Source organism: Podarcis melisellensis (genome assembly GCF_964234715.1).
Source record: "Podarcis melisellensis genome assembly, chromosome: 1".
Taxonomy (NCBI): Eukaryota; Metazoa; Chordata; class Lepidosauria; order Squamata; family Lacertidae; genus Podarcis; species Podarcis melisellensis.
Genome location: NC_138528.1, coordinates 106,450,970 through 106,473,629, shown reverse-complemented (window position 1 = coordinate 106,473,629; position 22,660 = coordinate 106,450,970). Strand labels below are relative to the sequence as shown.

The 22,660-nt window shown below is 42.1% G+C and overlaps 1 protein-coding gene across 12 annotated transcripts in view; it reads left to right on the top strand.

Moving 5' to 3' along the window:
- The window catches only part of KCNH7 (potassium voltage-gated channel subfamily H member 7), a 273,427-nt gene extending 251,266 nt beyond the window's left edge, over nucleotides 1-22,161 (top strand). For 8 of the 12 annotated variants that reach the window (XM_081928560.1, XM_081928567.1, XM_081928565.1 and 5 more), the window contains 5 exons: nucleotides 1,556-1,655; nucleotides 8,384-8,635; nucleotides 11,961-12,129; nucleotides 20,335-20,524; nucleotides 21,411-22,161. In XM_081928560.1, coding sequence (XP_081784686.1) covers nucleotides 1,556-1,655; nucleotides 8,384-8,635; nucleotides 11,961-12,129; nucleotides 20,335-20,524; nucleotides 21,411-21,680 — 981 coding nt within the window. In that variant the 3' untranslated portion in view covers nucleotides 21,681-22,161. The remainder of the gene's footprint in view (nucleotides 1-1,555; nucleotides 1,656-8,383; nucleotides 8,636-11,960; nucleotides 12,130-20,334; nucleotides 20,525-21,410) is intronic. The other 4 variants (XM_081928563.1, XM_081928561.1, XM_081928568.1 and 1 more) reach the window with 1 other exon arrangement.
- The last annotated feature ends 499 nt before the right edge of the window (nucleotides 22,162-22,660 follow it).

Here is a 22,660-nt window from a genome sequence, read left to right as displayed (position 1 = left end):
TATCTCCGTGGTTTGGTCCTAACCAGTAGGCCAGCCTCCAAATCTATCTTATTAGGATGAAGAGCATCTTGTTGATTTGGAATTTTTATTCTGAAGCCCTGTGCACACCCAGGGGGTTAGCCCCACAGAACACAGTGGGACCTGCTTACAAATAAGCATACCTAGGATTGCATGGTTAGAAGCAAGGGCTGTGGCTTTGTCCGGAGTTGGCAGACCAAAAGATGAAGGTTTGCCAATAGGCATTGGGTGTGGTACAGAACACTAACACACCATGGAGACATTATTGGGATCCTTCTGTTTATCACTGTAATGCAAAAGGGCTTTTTTTGATTATTTTTAAACAAACCTCTTAAAAAAAAGAAAACATTATCCATCCTCCCATAGGTGGGTATCACCATAAAGTTCAACTGAGCCCTGTTTTCCCACCACAGGTCATGGGGTTGACCTACACACTCCATGATCTCTAGATGGAAATGGAGCTAGCAACATCATTTACAGCCAGTAAGAGGTCTATCAAGCCTCTTATTTCTCCATCAGGAGAGAAGGCCCTGCCAAGTCTCTTTTGTCATCTTCAGATCCCTCTGCACAGCTGTGGAGGGAGGAAGCTTTTGGATGTGTAGGAAATGTGTTTTATGCCAGTGAGCACTGAAGCTTTTGGTGCCCTGCTTGCCATCTGAAATGATACATCCCAGAACCACATACAATGTACTTCCATAAGCCCGGCACCTGAGAGTTGCTTTTGGCTATAACTTCCCTATGTTTCAGGTTGAGGGTGTTGCAGAGGGAAGTCACCACTTTGCTTCCTAATGTCTTTATGCTGATTTTCTAATGAAACATTCAAGTATGGATGCATCTGAAATTTTCCACAAAAAACCCAGAAATAATCAAACATTAATTGAACATCATGATAAGGAAATGGTAGCCCAAAGGAGAAGGAGCCAGTTTCAGCTTTGGAAATAATGAAATAATCAAAGAAGGAAGAGCTGGAGAAATAAAACAAAGAGTGCATAATGTACCAGCTTTATTGTTATGCAGTGCAACTTTTATCACAATTTATGTGTAATTAAACATCATAGCTAATTATGATCAGCTACTACATTACTGTCTGCAGCAATACGCATCCCCACAAGGGGTTGTTTTCACATTTTTCTTCACCAAACTGGTTTCTGAGAACACACTGCTGAGAAAAGAAATTATCAATACATAAACAATCCATAAATCATTCTTCTGATTACAAGATGAAAAAGGCACTTTAATTTACATTCTATCCCTCTCTCCTGCTCTTACTCCCTCCTTCCCTTCCCATCTCTCTCTCTCTCTCTCTCTCTCTCTCTCTCTCTCTCTCTCACACACACACACACACACACACACACAAATTAACTTTCTTCTTTTAAAGCCTTCTCTTAAAATGTGTATCCTTTTCAAAACCACCCATACACATAATTCATCTTATGAGCTCCACCCAGAAAACAATTTATTTTTCTTTCTTTAAAAACAAAACAACAACCTTTGAAATGAGTATAATCTATCATATCTCGATATCTCACTTATCTAGGCTGAACTCGCAATAAGGCCACAAACAACTAATGATTCAGATGGTGACAACGGCAAACTCCGAAGAAGGAAATTCTCTTTTGAAAGTGAAATTGATAAAGGTAATTGATTTCCTCTACAATGATGTTCTTGAAAACATGATCACAGAGGGCTGTAGTCAACTAAATCATACTCAGAGCAGGCCCAGGTGAGGGACCATTATCATGAAGGTGGCAAATTAAACATGTCTAATTTAAGTGTGCCACTGTTCAAAGTTCATGGAGATGCTGGCATGATTTAATGTGACCAAAATTGCTGGTTGACCTTAGAATTCAGATGTGAAGATCTTCTCAGGATGGTGTGGAACCTTAGGCTCTGGGGCTGAATGTGGCCCTCTGAACCACTCCATCTGGCCCCTGGAACTCTCCTCAAGCCAGGTCACTCCCAAGGCCCAAGAGGGCCTCCATCTTCCTCAAGCATCCTTCTCAGGTGCCTCTGCCTGCTTGGAGTATGTCATTGAACTGTGATAATGGCTGTTTCTGAATGGACAGATGTGTGTGTGTAGTAGCAATAGAGGAGAAATTCAACTCTGTTTATATTTCAAGGTGAACCAGCCTAATTGTGATTTCCAGTTGTGATTGCAATTTGTTTTAAACATGTTTTTAATGATTCATTTTTATTGCTGTAACCCACCCTAGAACATTCTGGGTGTGAAGGGTGTGTAATAAATCTCATGCCAGCCCCCAGAATTATCAGCCTGTTAGCCAATTGGATATAAGTTCTGAGATTTACAGCCTCTGCCTTCTCCTGAAATTAACAAGCTGGGTGGAAGAAAATAATATATTGTACAAGGAACAAGCTGGGTTTGGGAAGGGCCATAGTACAGTTGATCAAATCTTTGTATTACACTGTCTAATGCATAAATACACCAGTGGTTCACCCAGACAGTTTTTTGCCACTTTTATTGACTTTTCCTCAGCATTTGAAACAATTAATAGGAAACTACTGTGGGGTAAACTGGCAAGGACTAACATTGATAAAAGGCTGCTACTCCTAATACAGGAGTTACATACTAATACTACTATGAGGATAAGGATCAGCACAGATGGAAGGTTGACAAAGGGTATCAGAACAAAGGTGTCAGACCAAGTTATCTGCTAACTCCCCTCCTTTTCATTCTTTATATTAACAACATTGTAACAGAGCTAAACCACCCTGATCACGTTCCCTCTTCAATTGGGAACCGTAAAACAGCAACCCTGATATATGCAGATGATTGTAATAAATCTTATGCTGAGCATAAGACACTAAGTGAACCAAAACACAGACATCCTTCAACATTTGCACATCTCTGAATCTTGCAATGCAGTTCTCTAGCCAAGTAGCGTATAGAAAAATGCATATACTAGGGTAAAGTATGTGTTAAATCACATATATCATTGAAAATAGCATGCAAAAATGTTTATGCTATTGCTTTGCAAAAAAAAAGAGTGTGTATTAGACAAAATGGCATACAAAAAATTGTATGTGATGAGAAATTCGCATTAAAATGCTGGTGAATGTTCATGAGGAGTTCCTTTTAATACATATCACAAACTGATGTGGAAATGAGGAGAGCTGGGCTTAAGATGGGGGGGGGGGGACTGGGAACTAAGAGAAAGCAACACTGAAAGATTCACCCATCCCTGGTGTGCAGGCACCTCTGATTTTTGTGTGACTTGAACGTAGCCTAGTGTTGAAAGCTAAGAGTCATATCTGGCCCTGCCCATCACTGAGATGCCTATGAGAGGATGTAGCCAGAGGCAGATTTAGGGGAGTGCAACTGGTTCAGTTGCACTGGGCGTGGAGCCTTGGATGTACCGCAGGGGGCGCTGCAAGTATGATGTAGAACAAAAGGTGGGAGGCAGGGGGTGCTGAATGTTGGTATTGTATAGGGTGCTGCTGAAATTTGAGGCAACCCCTTCCCCCATGTCTGCTACTGATGTGGCCTTCTGGCTGAAAAAAGTTTTTTTCATCCCTGCCCTAAACACTGAGAGTGATATCCAACTAGATCATACTCAGAGCGCAGCTATTGAAATCACTGGGTCTCCTCTGGGCATGACTAACATATCACCCTCAGCTGCTTACCCATAAGCATCGCTTAACCCTTTGCTGCTCAGCCCTTAGCTGTTACAGCCACTTTGTGAACCTGCAGAGTTCCGGAAGAGGCCTAGTGAAACTGTTCTAGGCTAGCAGCTTATAGCTACTAATCTAGGTTTGAATAGCAAGCAGTAGGCAGACAGTATTGCAGGACCTATAGCAGCATCCTAGGGGCAGCAAGAATTTGATAGGGCAGTTTCAAAAGTCCAAATGCATCCTTATGCCTGCAAGAAACCATGATGACTGCCAGAGCTTTGCACCTCAAGTGCGGCTGGAAGGGATGTAAAGAAGCTTGAGGCAGTGTGTTGTTGTGCCTCTAGCAGGCATGGGACTGCATCGCCTGCTTTCTCCAAGAGCGGTCTTTAAGAGAGCAAACAAAACGCCTTTCCAGACATAGTTATTTTAGGAACTTTTCTTCTGAATTAAACATTTCCAATCTCTACTTCTATCCAAAAAATTGCTACAAACACACACACACACATATCTCTTAGGAACTGGGCCAAACTCTTCTTCATCCCCCGTTCCTCTATTAGAGGAACTCTGTTCATATGAAGTCTGGTTCCAACCTTATGGCTTTTAAATCTCCATTTACTATGGTTGCATCCTGATTCCAATCTAAACAGAATAATTTGAGAAATGGGTGAATTGTTGGCAGTGCTATTGTTCTAAAACAAGAGGTGCCGAAACTAACCATGAACATCTCCCTTGTTCTCTTATATTGACAATGGAGCCCACCTGAGAGGTGCCGGAACAGAGTTCCTGTGAGTTCTAGCTGGAAGAAAAAGCCCTGACTGTTGGTGTCATCTCTTCAAAGTTTTATAGAGCAATTCTGTGCCCTAGAGAAAGAAATCTTTAGCTTGGTGTCTTACTGTTTCGCAGAATGGCATTACCTTTCTGTCAAAGAGGCATTTCTTAAGCACAAAACCAAGAGTGACAACAAATCTGTCAAGGCAATACCCCCATGAAATATTTAAGCTGCTCTTCACACACACACACACACACACACAGTCTGTTGACAGAGGTAACCTGTCTAAATGACCTTCACATTCCATAAGAGAAAACATATTTTGCCACCTGAAGGGGAAAGGTAACCTTTTAGCCACTGCCCGCTATGAAATTTTGAGCTGCTGCTTCAGGGTGGTTGATGAATGACTTTCATGAAAAAAAGCAGATCAACCTTTACACAGACTAAGGGTTCTTCCAGATAACCTGATTACTGAGCGTTTATTCTGATTTTGTTTGCAGGGAAATTAGACAAAGATGGCTTTTTGATGAGTAGACTGGTTAGAATGATGTTGCATCAAAGCAGGTGTTAATTCCACACTTTGCAGTGCATTTCCCTGTCACTTACCTTATAGCAAAATTTCGAGGAAGCAGGTTTGTTGCACAAGACCTCCCAATTAGCTATGATAGCACAAGCTGAGTTTGCCTGTATGCCATTGAATCCAACCCCCAAGTAGCAACTAGGTCGAAATGCCCTAAAGCTCGCTCAGTTGAAATAACAGTATTTATTTAAATACCAGGGGGAATAAAAATGTTTTGGCACCTAAAAGTATTTAGAATAGTCCTGCTACAAGAGTTGAAGTCTGCCAGGTTAGGGCTCTTTGTAGCATCCTGCCCATAGGACAGTTACATCATGTGGTGATGCACAGAAAGGCCTTCCCCGTGGCTTTCGAACTCCCTGCTGTTTTTAGGAAAGTACAGGCCTTACACCTCGTCATACATTTGGTCTATGTATCTCAGACTTGCCCACACTTCCGCTTGTCCCATGCCAAGAAAGCATGGCTCCGAGCAGTTTTCCTCTTGCTCCAGTCCTTTCCCAGGGAAACCTGCTCTTTAGTGTTCAATCGGAGCAAACGTCAATCTGGAGAAAACCGGAATTGCCATTTGCTCCAATTGAGTGCTGTAGAGTGGTTTTCCCATTGGCACAAAAGGAAGCATGTATATTATTTCCACAGCATCAGACACGAGTCTTTTCCAGCCATACCTGGAAAACTGGGGCCCTTTTTCACACTTTGATTAGTTACAATAAGGTTCTGAGAGAACCCTCTGTCACTTTTGAGCTCCATGCTGCAAGAGAAATTGGTTTGTTTGTTTTTACTGCTATTAGTTTTGTTCCCGGCGCTGCTGAGTAAAGCATCTTTGAAATCTCTATTTTCCCTCCTGACACTTATCAGGATACGGATGTTAGCGGAGCGGCTAAACACGAGTCGGTACTTATTTCACCCCCTACTCCACGTTCGCCTGATCAAGTTGTTACTATAGCAACTTCTTTCTGCAGTAGCTTCGTATACTATTTAGACAATATCCACACAGTTCTTTTATCCCTAATCTCTAGTACCTCGGCCACTAATTTGCCAGGAGCAGAACAATTAATTCAACAGTGCAGTTCTGCTCCGTGAGAAATCTTTGTTCTGCATTAAAAGCTAAAAATGCCTTGATCAAATATCAGCCTTCCTTGATAACCAACACGACACAGAAATGATTTCAGACCCAGTTCCTTGTGCTACAGCTTTGCCTCTTCCATGGCATCCCCTGCTTGTGCTTAATTCAGTAATTCCCAAACGTTTTGCTGAAGGGACTCAGCAGCATCTTTGGGATCTGCCTGGAAACCCAGAATAGTCTGGAGGAGAGAAACAGGAATGAGCTGTTGTCAGACTGGTAGATAACAACAAGCTACAAGGCATGGGTTGGGGACCTTTTTCAGACAGGTCCACACGTGCCAGTGGTGTGCGGGTCCAGAGGCAAAAATAGGTGGAGCAATTAATATCAGTTTTGCCTTTGTACAGAAGACTGGTTTGTACACACAGTCTCTCTTGATCCTACATCCAGACAAGCAACAGGCAATATCAGAGTTCAAGGACACATTCCAGCTAGGCGAAAACACTGAAGGAAGATGTGGAGCAAGGCCGTTGAGGGGAATGACCTGTGGAAACAGGGTATGCTGGGGAGGGGGTGTGGCCTGGAGAGAGCCCCAAGGGCCACATAGAGAGGCTTGCAGGGTCACATTTGACCCTGGGTCTGAGGTTCCCCTCTCCTGCTTTATCTGGAAGAATTTTCCAGGGTGCATTGGCATCCTTAAGAGCATAAGAAGAGCCTTCTGAACTGGACCATTGCCCCATGTAGTCCATCATCCTGTTCTTGCAGGGGAACATGGGGAGCCTGCAAGGTAGATGGTTGCCAGAGCAAGGATTGTTGCTTGTGATGCTGCATCTAGAATAGGACCCAGTTTTAGTCACCCATGCTTTCTAAGAGGTTTTGGAGGAAAACGTCTGGGGAGGTCAGTTTCAATCGCCACCCAGTGAGCACGGGCGGATCCTCCGGGGGTCTTCTGGTGGTTCCCTCACTGTGAGAAGTGAAGTTACAGGGAGCCAGGCAGAGGGCCTTCTCGGCGGTGGCGCCCACCCTGTGGAGCGCACTCCCATCAGGTGTCAAGGAGATAAAGAACTACACAACTTTTAGAAGACGTCTGAAGGCAGCCCTGTATCAGGAAGTTTTTAATGTTTGACATTTTACTATGTTTTTATATGTGCCGGAAGCCACCCAGAGTGGCTGGGGAAACCAAGTCAGATGAGTGGGGTATAAATAATAATATTATTATTATGAAACCAATGGAACTTAAACTCTAGGGCCCCTGGAGGGGCCCAGAAGCAACATTAGTCCACATTGCTTTAAATATTTGCTTTTAAAAGTGCATCATGCATGTATATAATATTTCCCTAATTTCCCTAACTTTCATTCCCCTACCCCATAACTCAGAAACTATAAGGCACAGGATTTATTTATTTTAATTCACACCAGTGACTTTGACATGTGACATAATCCAGCGCAGCAATTTAAATCAAAATCTGAGATGTTGTAATTCATTATTAAAGAAAATTGTGGTGATCTGTCGTGGAACAACCCCACTGAAGAAGATAACAGTGTTTATAAAGACCTTGTTGCTGATTGAGAAGGGGACCCGATATCAATTCAAGATTCAGGGCCCCCAAAATGTAGGTCAGTCACTGCCTATGAGGAATCACAAAATCTAGAAATTGGATCTAGATGCTAGGCATGTTAGAGCGTAATGAGCTCTTCAGGCCAAAGTTGTGGGTTTATAGAATAGCTATGGTTAAGTTAGCATTAACAACCTATGCACATTTACTCAAGATTAAGTCCTGCTGCATTCAGAGCTTACTTAAGCAGGTATAGGGATCAGATTACAAAATCAGCACTTGGGGCTGCCTAGACTCCGCAGTATAAAGATTACACATAGCAGAATTAAGTTTAGTAATCATGAATGGAAAGCAGATGAAGAAATCTCTCCAGAATATTACGGCAAACCAGTTTAGAGACTCTTATGGTAAACCTTAATCAATCTTTTGTGCTAGAAACGTCTTGACATTTCAGTTTGAAATACATGAAAAGGAAAAGATCAGGAGTCTTTTGTGAGAACATATTTTCTTTTTGTCCCCATTTGATTTATTTATTTGCACACACTGGTTTTGTTTGGCTTTTGTAAGCCACTTGGGACCAACGGAGAAATGAATCGCACGATCTGCTGAAGGAAATGCATTTTAAATCGCTAGCCCCTCTCTGTAACAAGGCATAAAGAACCATTATCTCTAGCAGAGAACAAACTTGCTAAATGGTATAATAACTTTCCCCCTGCTACCCCAAGGACAAGGCTAAATTTCATATCATTTACTATAATGGTTTCTTTTTTTAGCAGACTATGACAAAGACAATGAAGGTTCTGTGGATAACACCAGACATTATCAGGTCACCAAGAAGCATTTTGGGGAGAAGAGAAGCAGATCTTCATCTTTTGTGTCATCCATTGATGATGAGCAGAAACCGTTGTTTTCTGGGATCATAGGCTACCCATCTGTCCTGGGAAAGACTGCGGTGCTGGGTTTTGAGGAGATGATGCATGCAACAGAAAGAATTCAAACTAACAAAAGGAGTCATTCTTGTAAAGGTAATCCATGCAAGTGTTTTAAAAACATATTCAGAATTAATAGTCCATGGCAAATTATACAGCAACATGCTTTTTAACCTTGCAAGGAAGCATTTATTTAAATTCTTTCCTTATGCTCAAATTCATAACATTCTGCTAGTTAATCCCATCAAGCATGGGCTGTTGTAAGCAATTATTCCCTTCAAAAGGCACGATTGATTTGCAGGGTCTTTGCTTCTACATAGGTTTACTACCAATCCTCCTGTAATTTTTGGTTTTATTGTGCCACTAATGTTTCTTTGTACCTTAATAGTGTTCCGTCTAACTTGTGGGGGGAGGGACACTGTTTGCTGAGAAAACTGCAAATCTCAGATTCCTAGCATCAGGGAGAGCTCAGTGGTAGAGCCCATAATTTGGTTATAAAATGCCCAGCTTCAGTCCCCTGGTATCTCCAGATAGGGCTAGGAAATGAATTCTGTATGAAACCCTTGAAAGCAACTGTTGGTTGGTGTAGGCCATACTGAGCTGCTATCATCATCATCATTGTCGTCGTTGTCGTCATCATCACCACCATCAGTTGTTATTATTAGCCGCACACAAGGAACTCCTAAGGCAAATTACATCTAATAAACAGAAATATAAAATGCATACAAGTAAACTAACTATACACGAAAACTCATCAAAAAGCTTGTAATATTGGTGCCTGGCAGGCTTCCATGGAGAGAGCATTACACATTCCGGAAGCCACTACAGAGAAGACTCTCTTTCTCGCTCCCCACCCCAGTGTGGCGTAGTGGTTAAGAGTGGGGGACTCGTAATCTGGGGAACCGGGTTCACATCCCTGCTCCTCCGCATGCAGCTGCTGGGTGACCTTGGGCTAGTCACACTTCTCTGAAGTCTCTCATAACACTACAATGCCACTAACCTTACAACTCAGTACAAATGTACTGGCGGGGGTGGGGGTGGGAGAGAGAGCCAGAGGAGGGGAAAAGTGTAGAAAAGCCAGAGGAGTGTTAAAATTAACAAGACTGGATTGCAAACAGCTTTCAGACTAGCTGACACAACCTTAAGGGGAATAAGAAAGAAAGAAAGAAAGAGGCACAAAAATTAAGAAATCTTGCATCTTATTTTCTTTTTAAAGCAACTGATGGGTGTGATACGTGGATAAGCACTCATTCTTGGATGTGCTTAAAAAGCAGGAGTGGACCCTTTTAAAATAGTTTCCGAACTCTACCAGGCATTTGGAGTGGTATAGGAGTCATTATCCACTGTGAGCACAATTTAATAGGTGTCATGTGCAATTCATACTCCAAGTGAGGGGGGTGCGTGCACATTTCACCCATTTCCCTTCTCGGTGCAATTAAATATACCTATTCAAAAGAAGAATTCCTGCGTCATTTCGCACCACCAGACAATCCAGCAAACACGTCTTTCTTTTTTTACAGTCCAGAATGCTGGCTGAACCCCCTCAGGTTCTTTCAAAATGTCGAGATTCCTACATTTGCAGTTGGGAAGCTCACCTTTTTTTCTTTTTCTTTTGGCGGCCACAAAAGTGTTTTTGCAGCTATAGCAACATTTTCCAAGGCAACCTAGTGCAAACTGTACTCTGGGCTAAATTTAGCAAGTTTAAGAGGTGTGTGTTTTTATTGTGACCAAACACAAACCAATATAATTTTCCTTTGTTCCTTTGCTGGGGCTCTCAGTTGTGTTATTAAGAGCAAATCATCTTTGATCGGGGGGGGGGGTTGGGGGGGGGTTCTTGTGGTTGATGGTGTTTGGTCCAGTCATCTGTGCTTGTTTTCATTGCCATTCTTAATTGAATTAATTCAAAACACTGTTTTCTGCAACACCTATAAATATATGGCTGCAAATGTGTGGTTGTTTATTAATTTGCTGATTTTACCTCTGTATCGTAGGCTAGCTGTATATTCTCACATACCCCTCCCTACTCTCCACCCAGAGAAGCAAAAGATCTTAACAGAGTTCAAGGAGAGGCAAAAAGACTCAAAGAGAACATGAAGCTGGGCTGTTGAGGAATATGGCCTGGTGAGAGGAAGCGTGGCTGAGGAGGTGTTATAGCCTGGGAGACAAATAGAGAGGATGCTGAGGTTCATTTGGCTCCCAGGACTGCGGTTCACCATCATTCTCTATTGCCAAGCAAGGAATCATTTAAACCTTAGTCTAGTTCAGGAGTGGGGCACTTACAGCCCTGCAAAGGCTGCTAGTCTCCAGTTCCCATCAGCCCCATCCAGCATTGCCAGTGGTTGGGAATACTTGGACAACTGTCTAGGAACTGCTAGATGGCCACAATTTAATCACACCTGCTTTAGTTGCCTGGCAGTGAGTTAAATTTACCTAACATGGAACCGTACAATTGTAGAGTCGGAAGGGACCACATGGGTCATTCCGTCCAACCCTCTGCAGTTCAGGAATCTTTTGCCCAGTGTGGGACTTGAACCAGCAACCCTAAGATTAAGAGTCTCTCGCATTAACCACTGAGCTATCCTAAATTTTTGTTTAGGCATTCCACAAACATTTGTCCCACTGTGCAGTGCTTGTGATGTTTCCCAGAATTACAGCCCATATATTTTTTTTTTGTGGGAAGAAAAAAGATTTTTAGACATTATTTACATGTAAAAGCGATGGTCTTTTACAAATCAGCTCTTGGAGGAATGTAAATAATGTATTGTATTGTTTGCATTTCCATCCTCAAATGAATGAAGTAGTTTTCCCATTGTTTTTCACCCCATTAAAATGTGGGTTGGGCATTTATTATATTTTGAGTTACCGGTATGAGACTGCTTTCTTTCCATGTATCCCTGGAAGTATGACACACAAGCTAGCCAGCAAAATCATGGCATTGCTTAGAGCAAGGCTTTTACAAAGTTCTCTGCAAGGTCCTTCCCCTTACTTCTACCACAAGACGCTGGAGCCAGTTTGACCAAGGCCTAGTCTGGCATTCGACTAAGTATTACACAGATTGAAATTAATTAACATGACTGAGTAAGGTCCATTAATGTCACCTGGTCTGTTCTGAGTGAAACTTAGTTGAATACACTCCTAGGGGCAGCATATTCGGGACATAATTTGCCAAAACGTTCCATGCTCTAAATTGTATCTGAAAGTTCCTTTCATCCAGCCTCGTAACTGAGCCAGTATGACAGAACCTGTGGCCACACCAGTCCACTTTATAAATGCTTCTACTCATACTTGAGGCTAGAGCACAGTGCGAGCATCATCATGAAGACAAAGGGAAAATAACTTTTGTGGACATTCTCTAGCATAACCTACTCCCATATTTTGTAGCTTTGTTTAAATAACAACCTCCACTCTTATATTTTGGCAGATATCACCGACAGAAGAATATGGGAGGAGGATCACAGCAGGAGCCACCAGGAATCATCCAGCCAGTCCGCATTGCCCCATGTCACGTGGGGCATCTCTGAAACAGAGAGTGAGATCAACTATGGAGAAGTGGAACAGAGGCTGGATTTACTTCAAGACCAGCTCAGCAGGTAAGGAGGGAATGAGGGAAAGAGCAAACCTTGGCTATCTGTCATGATTAATAATGACAACACAGTTGTGCCTGTGAGCCCAAAGAGAGTGGCAACCCCAAAAGTTCAGCCAAAAAGGACAATTTGATCAATCATCTTAGGGAAGAGGTTGGTTCCTTTTTCATTGCTCAGTGATTTCTATTCCCTAAAGCAGGGGTCAGCGACCTTTTTCAGCAGGGGGCTGCACTGTCCCTCAGACCTTGTGGGGAACCGGACTATATTTTGGAGGGGAAAAATAAAAAAGGAACAAATTTCTATGCCCCATAAATAACCCAGAGATGCATTTTAAATAAAAGCACACATTCTGCTCATGTAAAAACACCAGGCAGGCACCACAAATAACCCAGAGATGCATTTTAAATAAAAGGGTACATTCTACTCGTGTAAAAACACGCTGATTCCCAGACCGTCTGCGGGCCAGATCGTGAAGGCAATTGGGCCGCATCTGGCCCCCGGTCTTAGTTTGCCTACCCATGCCCTAAATATTTCCTCTGATCCCCTTTTCCATGTTTTTTTCCTTCTCCTGGAAAATGAAAGTTTGCAATGTGTGGCTGTTTCCCTCTTTGAAAAGTGTATCCTAATGTGTCAGCTGCCTTTGAAGCATGTGCCACATTCCATTGCAAGAACATTCAATGTCTGATGTGAGAGCTATTTTGCTACTTTCTTTGTAATAAGCAACTGCAAACTCGTTCCCCACCCTGCAAAAAAAGAAAAGGAAAAAGCAGCTCTCTAAGTGTCACTTAGTCACACTGTGCAAGGAAAACAGTTGTTTTCTTTGTCAAAATACTGTATAGGTAAGCTTCCTTTTCCTAATGCACTCCATATAATATTTCAACACTTCTCTCTTCTAAGTGCCTACGATGTTATGGTAGCAGTTGGTTAAAGAACACAGCTCTCAGCCTTGTTCAGAATAAAGTGAAGTAGAGCAGATTAGTCATACAGTACAATTCACCATATAACTGCATCTATTTCAGAGTATTCAGAATTTATTTGTTTCAGCCAGTAATGCTAAAAATAAAAATTAGCTGAAACCATAAAAATAACATGGAGTAATGAAACAATCCTAAGCAGAGCACAAGATAGTATCAAATAAACAGCAGAATTACCCAGATTTATTTTGCAGCAGCCAAGACAAATGTACCCATTATTGATCTCTTGTTATTTGCATGTAAAAATTCTGACTTCTGGTTATTTGACTAGTTGACCCGTGCCTTCAATAGGAAACAGAAGAATTTGTTCTGCACATTTGGGGGGGGGGCGGTAACAGAACAAAATATGTGCTGCTGCTGCTGCTGCTTCTTTGGCAATCATTTGCAGACGAGTAAGATTGTCTTCCATGAACACAGTTTTAACAGCGAATCCGTAAGTGACTGTGGAGACCAGTTCTGGATCCACAAGTCCTTCCACAGTGGGGACATAGGTTTCTGGGCAGGAGTTGATCACGGTAAGGATTTGCCAAGCATGCCTTCCTCTTAGCGCGTTTCTCCCTTTCGTCCTGAGTTCGAGGGTCTTCAAAACCCATGATACCTTTGGTAAAGGCTGTTCTCCAACTGGAGCGCTTGCAGGCCAGTGTTTTCCAGTTGTCTGTGTTTATACATTTTTTTAGATTTGCCTTGAGAGAGTCTTTAAACCTCTTTTGTTGACCACCAGAATTACGCTTTCCATTGTTAAGTTCGGAATAGATAATCAGGCATCCGCACAACATGACCAGTCCAATAAAGTTGATATTGAAGATTCATTGGGGTAATAGAACAAATTAAGTGCAGGAGATATTCAACGGCTTCCTCATCATCTTAGATTTTAGGGGAGGGTATAATATTGCCCAAGGGGATCTTGGACCTGCATTTATTGACGCGTTACTCGCCATGCCTCTTGTCAAAACACTTTTTGACATGGAAAAGGGTCATGAACTACTATGGTAGATCATCTGCTTTGCAAGCAGAAGGTCTTAGCTTCAGTACCCGGCATCCTGTCTGACAGCTTGGACAGCTGCTGCCAATCAGTGTAGACAGTACTGAGCAAGGTAGGCCAGTGGCCTGACCAGTAGTCAGGTATCCCCATCTAATAAAACAGAAGGGGTACCCAGTGGGGTGCCTAAAAGAGCCTTTAGAAACTTGTTCTGAGATTATGCCATAGGAAAAGAAAGCCAAAGAAAGCCACAGGCTTCAGATTCTGTGGGTTCAATTTATTTTGGAATGCATAGATCCTCCAGAATTCCAGGACCCCAGTAACAGATTGCTCTGTTTTAGTCCCAGGGCATAGTCTGAGGGACATGGGTGGCGTTGTGGTCTAAACCACTGAGACTCTTGGGCTTGCTTATCAGAAGGTCGGCGGTTTGATTCCCTGCAACAGGGTGAGCTCCCGTTGCTCTGTCCCAGCTCCTGTGAACCTAGCAGTTCAAAAGCACACCAGTGCAAGTAGATAAATAGGTACCACTGCAGCGGGAAGGTAAATGGCATTTCTGTGTGCTCTGGCTTATGCCACGGTGTTCCATTGAGCCAGAAGCGGTTTAGTCATGCTGTCCACATAACCCAGAAAGCTGTGACAAACGCCAGCTCCCTTGGCCTGAAAGTGAGATGAGCGCCACAACCCCTTTGACTGGACTTAACCATCCAGGGGCCCTTTACCTTTTTTAAAAAAACAAAAGCCTTATATGGTGTAGCAACCTTGTTGAATCTGAAGAAGTCAGGATCTGCTCAGTGGCGAGATGGGAGACCACCTGGAAATCTCACCTCCACCACCTTTAGTTCTATCAGCAAAGTAAGGCAGAATATAAATATAACAAATAAATAAATGTATGTCTGTGATTGATCCAGTAAAGAAAACCCTCAGATAATGGAATGATTTAACCTGCTCTGTTTTATAGAAATCAAAATTTCAAGTCATTTTATACCCAAAGACAATCATTTTGGTTTTTTTACCACAATGGACTTTTAGGATGGAGTCTTATACTCAACTGCAAGGACCGTTGCACTCCATGATATTTTAGCTTGAATAGAGAAGTATAGGACTGCACTGCAAAGCAGCAGAGCACACTACAGGCTGCAAAGCAAACTATCAGACCATCTTTACGATTATCCACTATCTGTTGTGGACAAAAGTATTAGACTTTGGTTGTTTCCAGATTACCTCTTATTAAGCATTCATCCTAATTGCCTTGCAAGGATGTATTTTGATGTAGCATCACGCTATTGTTATCCAACACATACCTGTGTATTTTCCCATCACTTTCCTTATTGCAAAAAGTCACAATTGGTGTGGGGGGGGTTGGAAGGGGGGACTGGATCTGTTGCCCAAGAGCATTGAATTTTAATTATGCAACCTGGACTTGCTAGTATGCGATTGAATCCCACCTGTGAAATAGCTTCTGCTTGGAAGCCCCTCCCCCCCTTGACCTAGTGCATTCTACCACAATAAAGTTTTCGGTTTCTGGTGCCTACAGCTTCAGGCTGAATTACAGATTACCTATTCCTGGTCAGTTTTTCTTCAATCGGAATGATGAGCCCTGTCAGTGCTAACCAGCCACTGATTGTTGTAACCAAAAGGAAGTAAATCAATAAAACAACTGGCAAGATCTGATGGAACACAGATAAAATTTGCTTTGGTCAGCCTTAAGGCACAAATGAAAGTAAAGTCACCATATTTATCTTGTTGACTCCTTCTGTTTAAGAATTGAAGATTAAATTTGAAGAGGGACTTTAAGATTTACTTAATCATTCCTCAGATCGTAGGGCAGAAAAAAAAGGAAAAATAATAATCTTCAAGAGCCAACGTAACTGTTAGTTCTTTATTGTCCTTGCCCCATATGAGTTAAAATCGCCTGCCAAGACAGTAATAGAGTCAATATATCTATACTCAGTAACTCAATTCTAAAACACAATTTGTTCCAAGTTAATTCTATACAGAATTTCAGGTTCACAGGGCTGATATAGATGTTAACTATTAAAAGAGAGGAAAGAGGAATCCATACTGTAATTACCAGAGAAAACATAATTCAAGCTTGTTTGTTCACTCCTCAATTTTAGGGCCATATTAAGAAAAAAGTGACAAAGCCTTTTCCTGCTAGTTTATAAGGTAAAATAATGTTGTCTGAATCAATAGCGACAATCCAAGCTTCTTGTAAACAAATCATATTGTGTCTCCTAAGCCGTTTTTGAAGATCATCCCCAGGGCAACAAGTGGTCCAGCCAGCAATATTCCGTGGAAACAATAGAGAGGCAGCTATTATTCCCCATTCTCTGGGGAAGAGTTCTTTGTCATTGGGACAAGGCATTTAATCAAATCGGGAAGGAAACACTCAACTTCTCCTTAATGGAAGTTCATTTCCCTGCAAGATTTCACTAGATGGTAATGAAGATGGCCTGCCATCATTCTTCTCTTTCAGGCAGCCTAGAATTAATCTGTGGCCCAGAATTGTCAAAAACATAATTTGCTGTCAAACAGTCTCCTCTTTCTCTCTTACCCTGGGTTTGCACTGGGTAATACAGGGATCATATTGGGATCTGCTGGATTTTTATCTGCACGTGCAAACTTGTGTATTTAGCCTTGTGGTTGACTAAAGGGTTTTCTTGGTTTACATTTTTCAAATATAGAGGGGGGAACCAAAGGTGGCTAGCCCCCCACCACCACCCCTATTTTCGTTTTTGACATCCTGCTTAAGGCACCTGCAGATTTTCAGTATTTTGCAGAAAGCACATACTGGAACTTTATGTTTGTGCCATTTATGTGGATTAAAGGGCTCTGTTGTCCTTGTCCAACAAATCCACTTAAGAAAACTGTTTGCAGTTAGGAAAGTAATACAGAAATGCACTGAGAAGTGCAGGATGAACGAATGATTTGTAAGCACTCTGCAAGCAAATCAGGATGAATGCCCATTTTCATATATCTGCCCAAAAAACAAATCAGAATGAATCCTCAATAAAAACCTGACAGCCTTATCACTATGCAAGCTTTGTGCAAGTAAATCAGGATGAATGCTTAATAAATAGGCTCTCTTAGCTACTGTTCTTACAATTTATAGGGAGTTTGGGCAGGGGCCTGGACTCTCAGGTTAGTGAGTGTAGATTTGCAGCCTGAATTTTAGTACATGATTTGGCAGTCGTCCTCAATTATGGCAGATTACTTGTCAGCTGATACATTTTATATTAATGACAGGAGCAAGCTAGGAATAAATCACACAAAGTAAAGTGGAGTTTATTTGGGGGGGGGGGACAGGATCTGCACAGGAATATCAGGCCTAATGAGCACATCAACTCTTCTTCCGTAGGTCTTGCCCGCATGAAGCAGTTGCGGAGACTGAAGGTTCCTGCCTTCCCACAACTGCCTAAGTCCCCTCAGTAAAACAAATGTTCAGTAAAACATATTGGAAATGGCTAATCCAAGCAACTGTGAACAATATCCCATTACAGTGGTACCTCGGGTTAAAAACTTAATTCGTTCCGGAGGTCCGTACTTGACCTGAAACTGTTCTTAACCTGAAGCACCACTTTAGCTAATGGGGCCTCCTGCTGCTGAAGCACGATTTCTGTTCTCATCCTGAAGCAAAGTTCTTAACCTGAAGCACTATTTCTGGGTTAGCAGAGTCTGTAACCTGAAGCGTATGTAACCCGAGGTACCACTGTACATCAGTGCTCTGTAATCTGAAATGATTGGCTGAGTATAGGCTCCTAAACATCAGAAATTTGCTAGAGTTCAGTCACTAAAATGGATCCTATCTTAACTGTAAAACAAAAATGTTGTAGCTGTCCTCTGAATTTAGAAATGGGCATGAAATGGGCATGAAAATAGAAGATATCCTTTGGCACGACCTTTCGGTTTCTGAAGGCTGAAGTATCTCGTAGGACCACGCCCCTTCCCTTTCGCAAGTGGAATAAATCTTGTAAACGGGCACAGAAAAGACTTGCAAGAAAGCAGCACTGCATCTAATTGGAAATTGGCCTTTGTCCAGCCTTTTATTTTTTTAATAAAAAAATAAAATAAAATCATTTCCCTAGGATTCCATTACTGTCAGCACTTTTGTCATGACAAATGGGCAATTTCATCCTGAATTGACAAACTCAGTCTATATTAGTCACCGAGTGCTCCTGGGCACATTGCACTGTACATTTTAACAAGCAATTTAAAGCCGATATAAGACTTCCCTTGCATTCTATGAGCCAATAAAGCCTGAATAGCTGTGGCCTAATTTCCAGTGGAAAAAAATAATAAAAATGCAGCAACATGACATATGTTACAAGACAGCAGGTAGCAGGAAGCATGCAGAGAGCTCTGTCTGCTGCTTCCTGCCTGACAAACCCTTGGTGGTTTCGGATAATCATTTGCAGTGGAGCAGCTTACCTGAGAACTCAGGGCTGTGGCTCTAACTAAGAACTGGTGAAAACTGCCACCACATTTTCACTTCCCTGGATTTCTGATCAGTTGACAGAGTGTCATGAGTGTTTATTTATTTCATTTGTGAATTAAATCTAACTTACTTTTTTGACAACAAAGCGCCCAAGGTGACTCACAACAGTTTAAGAGCGACCGACATGTAACCACATCAAAGTAACAAAATGCTGTTCGTAACAGAGAGATAAAACGAGGAGCAACGGTAGCAAAATCCACAGCAGCAGGAAACCCTCCTCTCCCCCCCCCCCAAATAAATAATACAAATTAAGACAGATCAAACACCTGGCAAATATGGAAGCACCTTTTTTTCTGCTTGCCTGAAAGCAAGCTAAGAAAGAGGCAGGCAGGCAGGCTTCCCAAGGAAGGGAGTCCCAAGGAAGGGAGTCCCACAATCTTGGCAACGCTACTGAGAACTCCCTGCTGAGTGTCTGAGCTTCAGTGCATGGAGGAAGGCTTTTAATGAGAGATTCCCTGCATGTTGAGCAAGCAGCCACCATAGTGAAAATTGATCAAGGAAGGGTTTTGCATGGAAACCCCTGTGGGAACAAAGGGGGAACCTATCCATTTTCGCAGCACCTCTCACCTGAGATAATTTGGATCACCGTTTTAGAACTGTTTACCTGAGAAAAAGTATCTTGCTAGTACATCCAGGTTATTTCATAGTTCCTGCACATGTAGTACCGGGGGAGAGCATGCCAGTCCCCAGTAAATATTATTTCTCTTTCAAAAATTGAACATGTTCAGGATCAAATGTTATTTTGAAATGCATTACAGTGGTACCTCGGGTTAAGTATTTAATTCGTTCCGGAGGTCCGTTCTTAACCTGAAACTGTTCTTAACCTGAAGCACCATTTTAGTTCATGGGCCCTCCTGCTGCTGCCGCACCGCCGGAGCACGATTTCTGTTCTCATTCTGAAGCAAAGTTCTTAACCCGAAGTACTATTTCTGGGTTAGCGGAGTCTGTAACCTGAAGCGTATGTAACCTGAGGTACCACTGTACCTGTATTTGTCTTTCAGAAATTGAACATGGGGCACATGTTTTCTCCTCCTTCCACTGAACCTCTCCTATAATAGTCCACACACACACACACACACACTGGTGCAGCCATTGAGCTCCTGTCTGAGATTTGAAGAAGGGCCTCCTTAGACCAAATCTGAGAGGATCTACTCCTTCCCTAAAGCTAAATTGGTCCCCTGACCTGGGATCAGGCACAAACTTTGAAAGCATTCTTCTGCCACTGAGTTCCAGCTGTTCAAAAGCTGCCTGCAATCTGCTCTGTTGTGGGCTGTCGTGCAACCTACCTCCCGCCCAAAGAAGATACGTTAGCTATCTTCAGATATCTCAAGGGCTGTCACATGGAGGATGGAGCAAGATTGTTTTCTCCTGGTCCACAAGCTAGGACCCGGACCAATGGATTCAAATGACAAGAAAGGAGGTTTCCGACTAAACATCAGGAAGAACTTGCTGGCAGTAAGAGCCGTCTGACAGTGGAGCAGATGCCCTTGGAGGTTTTAAAGCAGAGTTTGGATGGCCTTCCATCATGTGTGATGTAGCTGGGGGGTGAACTAGATGGCCCTTGGTGTCTCTTCCAGCTCCACACTTCTTTGATTCTGTAAAAGAAAACTGCTTGCCATAGAGTGCCATAAGGAATCTTCTCCCCCTGTTTATTCTTGTTAACAAGTATTAAGTGAAGTTACTGCAAGTTGTGGCTGATTCTTTCTTGCCAGAACTGTGTTATCCCTACAAACATACTTACTGATCTCTTGCTCCTTTCCCAGGCTTGAATCCCAAATGACTTCTGACATTCAAACCATCCTACAGCTGCTGCAGAGACAATCGGCACTTGTTCCACCTGCCTATAGCATGGTGGCCACTGGGGCAGATTATCAGAGGCCAGCTGTCCGAATAGTGCAAAGTCTTCACCCCATAGCATCCATTAAAACGGACAGAAGCTTCAGTCCTTCACAGGTATGCATCTGTATACAGGTACAGATATGTCAGTAGCTTCTTGTGGTTTATTCGGCTGTGTCCTTTCATGGGCAAGAATTCACGTCATCAGATGCATCCATATACAAGCATGAGAAAAGCCTTGTTGGGTGAGGTCAAGGGTCCTTCTCTAGGCCAGCATCCTGTTACCCACAGTGGCTAACCTATGGGATACCTATGGAAGCCCCACAAACAGGATCCGAGAGCTGCAGCCCTCTGCCACAGTCATTCCCAGCAGAAGCACAGTGCCTCTGATGCAGCTTATACTCACTAGGACTGTTAGCTATTGATAACATTCTCCCTGTGAATTTATCTGTGTCTATTAGACAAGCTATTGCCTATGAAGGTGTTTATTTGTGTTATGTATACATCTTACAATAATGCTAGAGACCCAATTTCAGACCCTCCAAGTATCTGTATTTTCCAGGGACAGTCCCAGATTTACAGAAGCCATCCCAGTTTCTGATTTGATCCCAGAATGTCCCACTTTTTCTTAGGGCATCCCTATTTTCATCAGAGAAATGTTGGAGGATATGGAGTTATGTGACCTCCCCTGAGCCAAGGAGATAAGTAACTATACAACCTTTAGAAGACATCTGAAGGCAGCCCTGTATAGGGAAGTTTTTAAATGTTTAATGTTTTATTATGTTTTATATGTGTTGGAAGCTGCCCAGAGCGGCTGGAGCAACCCAGTCAGATGGGCAGGGTATAAATGATTTTAAAAATTAGCATTATTATAGAATAGGACGTCCTTATTTTCATCAGAAAAGTGTTGGAGGGTATGCAGTTTTCACTTTTAGGTTTTCATTAGAAATGGACTCTTTAAAATGCTTTCTGACCCTGCTGTTGTTTGGTTTCGTTTTCTCAGTGTCCTGAATTTCTAGACCTTGAAAAATCAAAACTGAAATCCAAAGAATCTCTCTTGAGCGGAGTGCATCTTAACACCGCCTCAGAAGACAACCTGGCATCCTTTCTGGAACAGGAGCAGGCCCAGTCTTTAGAGCTGCCCCAACAACATCATCGTAAGGCTTACCTCCACCAAATCAGACACCCATCCTTGCCAGATTCTTCCCTAAGCACTGTAGGAATCTTGGGTCTCCATAGGCATGTTTCTGATCCTGGTCTTCCTGGGAAATAACCCTTTTATACTCTTACATCACCTAAAATGTAAGTGCTTTTAATGGCTGGGTTTTCCCCCTTTTTTATTTTGTATTTAAATCCTCTATACTTGACTCAGGGGCTGCAAGGATATACCATTATATGCAAAAGTACTGTATATTTTCCTAACTTTGTAGCTTATAAGGTAAGGTTAACCAGTAACAATGTAAATATATAAATATATACATATATATATATATATATATATAAACAAACTGTATGTTCCAAATATAAAGCTGCCAGCATTCTCAAGGCACCTTATATTTTTTAATTTTTTAAAAAGCACCTGCATGTTTGGAAATGATAATGGATCTGTTGCATGGAGACTACTATTTACTGTTTTCAACGAAACCCTATTTGACTGCGGATATGCCTTCCAAAAAAAACACCCAATGATGATGGTCTACACAGAAATTACTTTTTTTTTTTAAGAGCTACTCTGCAGCTCCAGCAAAAAATAATAATAATAATAATATTTCAATTTACCTTTTGAAAATTATACAGTGGCCATTCCGGCACTGAACTTCTCCCCCCCCCCTTTAATAATCAACACAACCATACCATGGCTTGGATAAAAGACTACAGTAGCTACGTCTTCTGTGTTTCGGAAGTCATTCATGTAACACACCATTAGCAAAAATAGGTGACTTTTAAAAATAAAACTGCTAGAGCAACTGAGCTGCACAGTGGAAAGCATCATCAACGACTTGCACCCCCATTAACTGAATGATGTCATTAAAAAACAACAACTTATTTTCTCTTTATTAAAACCACATCAGTACCTATAAGCTGCCACCCTACAAAAGGCAGTTAGCTGTCAAGAGACCCTCAAACATAATCAAATGCAATAAATATAATTTCTACATAACGCAGAAGACTTTGTTCCTTTTGTTCAATGTGAAAAGCTGAGTGATGGAAATATTTGGCTCCTTTTTATAATGGACATGGTTGCGTTTTGAG